The sequence below is a fragment of the Austrofundulus limnaeus genome, unplaced genomic scaffold (genome assembly GCF_001266775.1).
Source record: "Austrofundulus limnaeus strain Quisiro unplaced genomic scaffold, Austrofundulus_limnaeus-1.0 Scaffold27, whole genome shotgun sequence".
Classification (NCBI taxonomy): Eukaryota; Metazoa; Chordata; class Actinopteri; order Cyprinodontiformes; family Rivulidae; genus Austrofundulus; species Austrofundulus limnaeus.
The window spans coordinates 2485052-2493301 of NW_013952429.1; the positions used below are offsets into that span (position 1 = coordinate 2485052).

Below are 8250 nucleotides of genomic sequence, written 5' to 3' on the forward strand. Positions count from 1 at the left end.
ATTTGTGCGTTTATATTATGCGTTTGAGCATTTATATTATGCATTTGTGCATGTATATTACGCATTTGTGCGTTTATATTATGCGTTTGAGCATTTATATTATGCATTTGTGCATTTATATTACACGTTTGTGCGTATATTACACGTTTGTGCATTTATATTATGCATTTGTGCATTTATATAACTAGTTTGTGCGTTTATATTACGCGTTTGTGCGTTTATACTATGCAAAATCAACTTTTTTGAGCTTCGTATCATGTTATCATATATTCTCTAATCAGAAACATACCCAGAGTGTTGCTTTGACTCATTCATGCATGTTTTAGAAATCCTTACATCTCCTGTGGCAGTCATAAGGAGCTGCCTAAACCCTTGCTGCTACAAAGCACCGTCTATTTGTACCTAGCTCCTCCCTGCAGCCGAGCTCCCGCCCCACAGAGCACCCCTCCCTCATCTTCATCCRCGGGGTTCTCTCTGGTTTTGAAAGTCAACAGACAATGGTGAAATCTTGCCGTGTGAACCAAGCAGAAGACTGACTCTGATTAAGGCCAACACATACTGAGCAGGGCAGTCTAGGATCTGGCTGTAAATCATTGAAGGGGCTGATGGGAACATTTCTGCATCGATGGATAAAATTCTACAACTGCATTACTATAAAACCGCAGCGTCCAATCCTGGTCTCTGTGGGCCACTATCCTGCATGTTTTAGAGGTTTCTCTGCTCCGATGCACCTGATTTGAAGGAATGGGTGATTATCAGACTTCTACGGAACTTGTGGAGTTAATTCAGCCACTTCATCAGGTGCGATGGAGCAGAGAAACAGGATAGTGGCCCACGAGGACCCCTGCTATAAAACAGGCTTAATGAAGTCAGGTCACATGTAGAACTAGTAAACAAACAGCTGCTATCACATCAAACTTTAGCTCTTTATATGTTAAATCTCAGCTACTGACATTTTTGTTKTTGTTGGATAATGTGGCCTAGCTGTGGCAGCCATCTTGAATTGGATTGACCCACAAACGTAATCAGTTGATGAACACCTGATGTTTCATTCATGACATATTTTGCTAACACAACAGACAAACACACATTATCGCCCTCAGGTCTTTAGTGGTAGATGAATGAAAGTAGCAAACCTTTAAAGATTGACACGTAGGGACAATAAGGTTTGCTACTGACACCAAACAACAAGTAAAGTKAGATTTACTTCTTACAATCCCCAGATTTGAATACATATCAGTATGAACCAAGCATTCCGGTGATGCTGTTCAGGGGGGTGTTCTGATACAGTGAGCCCGCTCCTTCCTAACAATCAGAAGTGAACATCAAGCTTGACAAGTGCTGTCAGTCCCAGGTGTGATGCAACAACCTCCTGGCAGACACTCAATCTCACACTGGGCATCTCACCCCCATTTCGTACGACGGAAAGACGAGAACGGCGGGTGGAGGGACGCGTCAGTGGGATGGAAGTAGGGACGAGTTAAAATTCAAGACCGGAGAGGTGAGGTGGGGATAAAGATGAGAGCAAGGCTAATTTTAAAACATGCAATTCCCACAAGGAGGAGTGAGATAACTTTACTCAGAGAGGACTGTCACACTAACAAAAAAAAAAAAACCTCGCAGAAACGTAGAAACTCACTGATCTTTTAACAGGAAATTAGCGTTTGTTGTTGTTGTCACAATGTTAAGGCTGGTGGCATCTTTCATGTAATCTTCAGTTTCTAATTAAAAGATAAACGCCGAGCCTTAAGTGAGACGCAGAGAAAAAAATGCTTGTGAAGAGGAGAAAAATGAACCATTCTTCAGAATGGATTTAGTGGCAACGATAATTGAACGGCTCGCTCTCAGAGAACACAACACTCCACACGCAAATATCTCAACAAATCATCATCTCAGTGTTGTGAATGTTTATTTTGTTTGTTGGAGCTTAAATAGATTTTTTATAATGGTTAAAAATGTAACTGCAGAGTTCATAAGTGATACATTAGGATTTGTTTAAATTGATAAAAAGGCATGTGTGTGAAATTTAGTTTATTTTCTAATAATAATAAAGTGATTAAAATGTAAAATTGACAAAAAATGTTGAGGTGGGTGTGGTTTAGAGAGGGTAGAGCCACACAGTTGTTCCACTTCTCCTTTTATGTCTCTCTTTGTCTTTCCTTTGAATTATTTTTGTCTTTGTATTTGTGATGTTTGGATAATTTTGTGCCAGTTTTGATTTTTTCAACAAAAGTGAACTGTTCAACTACATGAAGGAACCCAGTGAATTTGTTGCATAGTGATACCTCAGAGTGGCTATAGGCCAGCTAGTGGCTTCACTTATGGGAAACCTTCAATGTTATTAGCTCCTTCCAAAAATGCATTAATATTTATCCCAAAAAATGTCGCAGGGACTTTAAAGAGGGGTGTTATGCAAAATCATCTTTAATGAGCTTTATATCATGTTATGTTATTCCCTCATCAAAACCATACCCAGAGTGTTGCTTTGACTCATTCATGCATGTTGGAGAAATGCTTGAATCTCCACGTGGAGCTGCCTAAACACYTGCTGCTACAAAAGCTCCGCCCATTTGTACAAARCTCCTCCCTGGAGCTCAGTCTGCAGTTGAGCTCCTGTCCCACAGAGCACCCCTCCCCTAATGCACTGATGTGAAAATGTGCTGAAGTGGGAGTGTCAGAAATGGTAGGAGGTTCTTAAAGAGACAGAGGTTAATTTAAAAGTGCTTAGGTTATATTTTTGACATACAGTATGTACAGTGTTTTCATAACAACTGAAGGTAACATTCATAGTTACTTGATAGTGGTATAGAATTTAACTCATTCCGCCTCTTTTTAAGAATGAAAGGTGCTCCTAATCCTAATTTGGGAAGCCTTCTCAATTCTAGATTTCCTAAAAAATCTTATTTTTTCTCTCTCTCTCTGGATTTACTTAATAAACCATAAGACATCTGTTCTTGATTACATGGTTGTTTGTAATCTGTAACCACTCAGAAACGTTTCATATCTGCGTCGCTTACAAATAATTCCAGAGGTGATCAGACTTTTGCATTTTTGCTACAAAACTGTAGAAGAGCGTACCTCATCATATTCTGTCTGAGTCTATGGAGGTTTTTAAATCTTTGATGAACATCCATCTCTTTYCTGTGATTTTTGATTGAGGCAGAGTTTGAGGGTCAATTAGAGCTGACAGTTTGCAGGTTTTATTGTGCATTTCTATATTTTATTCGACTTTTATTTCACACAAGTCCTTGACTAAACTGCAAAGCACTTTCGGTCAGCTTTTGTTGTTTTTGAATGTGCTGTAAAAATAAATTGGACATTGATTTTCTTTTTTCACTTGGACGTTTTAGCCTCTAAAGAGAAACTGTTGAGATGATTCTTGGAAAGCCCTCTCACTGCAGCACACGTCACTAACAGCATGACAATGGTTTTTTTTTTTTGTTAGTTTCAGCTGAATGGTAGTGTCATGTTCTCTGTTTTCAATACTTTTTCAAATCAAAGATCTCTCAGCTGCTCGCTGAATATCAACTGTGTCGCTGTGAGCAGCTTTAGATGACAAGTGTCAGTGATCATTACAAATGATTCTCTKTAGACAACCGTTTAGAAAAAGCTCACTTAGGGACAAATCTGACAGCCTGACAGGTTTGYGACCACAGGAGTTTCCTGTTCGCGGCAGAATGTCAGGTTAGTGGTGGCACAGAGGAGAAACGAAACACACCTAATGCTAGCTTAATCTTTCCCATGCTCCAAATCCAATTTTCTTCATGTTCTACCTCCCCTCAACAGCATTCAGCTTGTCCTCTGTTTGATCTCTAATAAGAAGGCACAACATTGCATCAGCAGCTGTCACAACATCTGCGCTGCATCCTTATATTAAAGGAAAACAGCACATAACAGTTACAAAGCCTCAGTAATTTAAATACCCCAGGGGAATTTACACTTTGTTGCATCAGGTTTTAAATACCTCAGTATCTCAAACTTGTCAAAATCAGACTGCTTTTAAGGCACTCGTGTAGTTTTTTTTTTTAACAAAAACAACAAAAAAAGTAAACATGCCGCATTATGAGTGAAAACGTGTGAGAACCTCTGAGACGTTCTGTTAGTTTTCTAATATTCCCATCAGATTCACACGAGCAAAAACAATGGTTAAATATTAAAACAGCTGTTTAGGAACTAACTGATGTAATGTGCTGACAACATCGGAGCAACTTACACAGATCATCAAAACGGACTCAAAATGGGAGCATCRCAAACTGTGATGAGAACCAGCATCAGCAGACAGAATGACACTGTGGCTCTCTGAGAGGCTACGGGGACGTTTGTGTAAATTGGCAGTAAATCGTAAAAGAAAGACTCTAAATTGCCTCAGTGTGTAGAATCTGCTCGCCTGAGTAGATTTCCAACATTATGACCCGAGGAGTCTCTGTTATGGCGTAAACAGTCACCATTTTTATCTTCATTTGTTTGTCCTCTATTTGCAAGCAATTCCTAAAACCCACTAAGCTCCAACCCTGACTGAGGTTATGTTCCTTTTCGTTTCAAGGAAGTGTCACATTACATTAGCAGTTTCCTCAATTCTTCTTCAAGCAGGACTCRTTTTCCCACACAGCTTTTTATTACTCTATTTACAATTTGTGTAAATTGCCTGAGCTGCTGAGGGTGAAATGAGACATGGATGTGCCACTTAGGACCTAACTTTGTGTGTGTGTGTGTGTGTGTGCGTGTGTGTGTGTGTGTACCTATTTTTTGTTACTTTTTAGGTCTGTTTCTGGTATAAACACCTACCCTGTAAAAACCAATCGTCCTTTTGGGGACCATAGACCGGTCCTGATGTGGTGGAACGCCACTTTTGGGTTAGGAATTATCTTTAGAACTAAGGTGTGATTTAAGGATGGGTTAAAGAGTGTGTGTGTGTGTACTGGTAATGGCTAGGTGTAGGGTCAGGTTTAGGCTACAGAGACAAATGGAAGTCAATACACAGTCACAAGAAGGTTAGAAATATAAACTTGTGTCACTTTCTATAATGACTGCTGCCATTTTCTCAAAACAAAAAACTTCAGAACTTGAACCAAAGGCATGGATAGATAAATGACAGATAGACGTCTGACTACGACCYAGAACGTGAAGTCAGTATGGAGTTCCTACAGGAGTAGGACGTGGGATTTTTGCTCGTCTTTTATTGTCAACCTCATACATGTCAACCCCTTTGGACGTTTACCTGTATAATGAGCCTCAAAAATCCATAATTTTCAAATAAAAAAATGYAATAATCCCACCGCACGRGGTCGGGGAATGGGCAACGCAGGCRGACTCTCAGCCACGGAGCAGACAGCACCTGTTTGCAACATAGCAGGAGGAAGTGAGGATGGGATGGCTTATTTCTAGCAGCAGAGCGGCTCGGAAGATGGTTATTTGATGTTATTTATTGTTTTTTTTAATGCCCTACAGGCTCTGGCATGTTTAATAAATTTGAAACTGAGTTTTTGAAAAAAAATCCGTAAAACATGAAAAAATCTGTGAGATTGCTCTCTACGTCCACATACCTGCAAAATGACCGAAAATCCGTGTAAATTATGGACAATTCGTACAACTTGACATGCATGCAACCTGTTCATCACCACCGAACAAGAGGTGTGGTATTAATGAAGAAAGAATGGGACCGCCTTCAGGCTTCAGAATGAATCCTTAACAGTTTGGTTTCGACAGCCTTTAGCCTTTAGCCTTTAGCCATCCACACAAGATAAAATATTGTTCTTCAGCTGCCCAAGAGCTCCACTTCAAAATACCTGAACTATCACTCTTAGGTTACATTTWATATAAAGTTTAATTATAGTAAATAGAAGGTTGAGAAGTCTAAGAATCCAGCATGAGTCAGCGTAATGCCTTTTGAAAAGCCAGAAACGTGACTTTCTTCACAAGCTGGAGCGTCAGTGTTAGTGGCAGCACATTAACCGGCTGCTCCCTCTCCGGTTGCTGCGACTCTACGCTCAAAGTGTGAACTGACAATAAAAATGCCTCCTATTGAGGAAAAGTGAAGAGCCTTAATKTTTCATGACCACTTTGAGCAAAGGACTGAATTATTGATGGATCTTCTTCTTCAGAGGGAACTAAATCCCACATAGAGAGTTTGAGAGACAGCAGGAGATTATCTGACAGAAGTTAACCACAACTTGACCACAGAGATTATGAATATTATCTTATTCAGTGCGAATCAACAGCTCACTAAAGCTCCTTGGAGAAACAGTCACTGATCTGTTCCACTAATTGTGCTCGGACAGGTTTAGTGAAAGCGAACAGGTTTTAATGTTGCAGTTCTGAGTGCATCAGCAAACACCTACCTCCGTGCTTTTTGGACCAGAAAGGTTGAAGCTTTGATAGAGAACAAAACCTTGGGATTGTAATCAAAAAGGGGTTTATTATTGTTTGAAATTAATTTATATATAGTTTGTTGTAAATAGGAGCGGATATCATATGATTTTTTTTTCTTCTGCTGCCTTTCATTTTATTTGATTTGCATTGTTTTGTTGTTCGTAATGTGTTTTATTAAGTTAGTTTTTTTAATGAAATGAATAAATACTAAATAAATTTTAAAAAGGGGGTTTAAAGTATGCACACAGGCTGCCTAAATCATTGTCAGTAACAGATTGCGCAAATGGGAAAGTGCAATACTCCTCTGCAGACAAAGAAACCAGTAACATTTTTGTAAAATATGTCACATTTTTATCAGCTAGATATGTAATGTGTCGGTTCTTGCGCCACATCCAGTTGTACCTGTGATGACTCCTAAAATCTTTAGATTTTGAACAACGTCACCACACGGACATTACAGGTCATTTGTTGGATGATGTAATGAATTCAAAAGCAGCTTGAATATTCATTTCTGAAGTAAAAACGTACTTCTTTGAAAAGCAAACAAAAATATTGACAAAAAGTCTAAACAAATAAGCAAAAATAAAAAAAAGGTACATAAAAAGGGCTGTTGCCATTGTTACCTGAGCGCGGCATGGTGCCCCCACGACTGGGGAGGGGAGGAGCCTGGAAGGCGTAGACAACGTCGCCGTCGGCAATGGAGGTCAAGTCATCGTCGTCAAAGAAAGAACGCTGGAAACCCGTGGAGTACAGCTCAGACAGGATGATCTGCAACGGGAAGAGAAACATCAGCATTTATGAGCATTTTTCAACTCTTAATTACAAATGTTGACTAAATTTATAAGTAATATCTACAGGGAGTCATGGTACAGACATCAGGTTCTGCTGCAGGCGAAGAGCAYATTAATCACAAATGATCACAGCTCTGATCCAGAAGAGCGGACACGCAGGGTGTTTTCTGTTTTTGCTTATTGCCACAACAAACTAAAGCACTSTACACCARAGCAAAGCAAGATTAGTTCGTTCAGATGGCAGCTCAGAGGCCTGTTTCAGTGTGAAGTGAGACTGAATGAAGGTTATATGGAAATAGACATAATTCACACTTTATAACACCCTCTGAACAACATGAACACACACCAAACTAAAAAAATGGTTTGTTTTGTTTTTTAATGAAGCTTTCCATTTGTGAGGGTTTGAGTTCGACACCTTTCTAAAATAAATCGCCTAAGTCTCTTTGTTTTTGTCAGGAATCTCAAAAAAATGTTAAATGGTACATTTTTGGTTATGTTGTTTGTGCTTTTAGAGAAACGGGGAAAAAAACCCCCGCAGGATATTATTTTAGAAAGGTGTCGAGTTTTTACTTCTGAGAAGGTCGCTCGTTTAAAATAATTAAACTATGACAATCTTAATGTTCTTGTTTTTATTACCTTTTGAAGACCATTTCTGGTATACAAACCTACCTTGTCAAGACTCATAGTCCTTATGCGGACCAMAGGCCGGTCCAAATATGGTAGAACTAAGTTTATGGTTAGGTATGTACTGGGAGGGTTAGATTTAGGGTAAGGGGTTTGGGTTAAGCTATAGAAACAACTGGAAATGAACGGGAGTCAAAGAATGGTCCTAATAAGGATAAGGATATACAAACCAGTGTGTGTGTGTGTGTGTGTTCTCTGCATACCTGGTCAGGGGAGATGTTGCCCTCTGCTGCTACCATGGCTCTAAGACAGGATATAGAACCAAACAGAGGTACCGCAAGCCCCACTCGCAGATATCGCTGACCCTTTGTGTTAAACACCAACGTCACACACATTGACCTGTGGGGCCGATTACAAGGAAAGAGAGATTAAGCCGATAGCTTGTGTCTGTGTGTGTGTGTGTGTG

General features: G+C 39.6%; 1 protein-coding gene across 1 annotated transcript in view; it reads right to left on the bottom strand.

The window, feature by feature from the left end:
- The window catches only part of usp43a (ubiquitin specific peptidase 43a), an 84844-nt gene that overhangs the window by 35294 nt on the left and 41300 nt on the right, over positions 1–8250 (bottom strand). The window contains exons 5-6 of the mRNA XM_014004977.1: positions 8048–8183; positions 6993–7137 (exon numbers count right to left, since the gene is read on the bottom strand). Of these exons, the coding sequence (XP_013860431.1) occupies positions 6993–7137; positions 8048–8183 (281 nt within the window). The remainder of the gene's footprint in view (positions 1–6992; positions 7138–8047; positions 8184–8250) is intronic.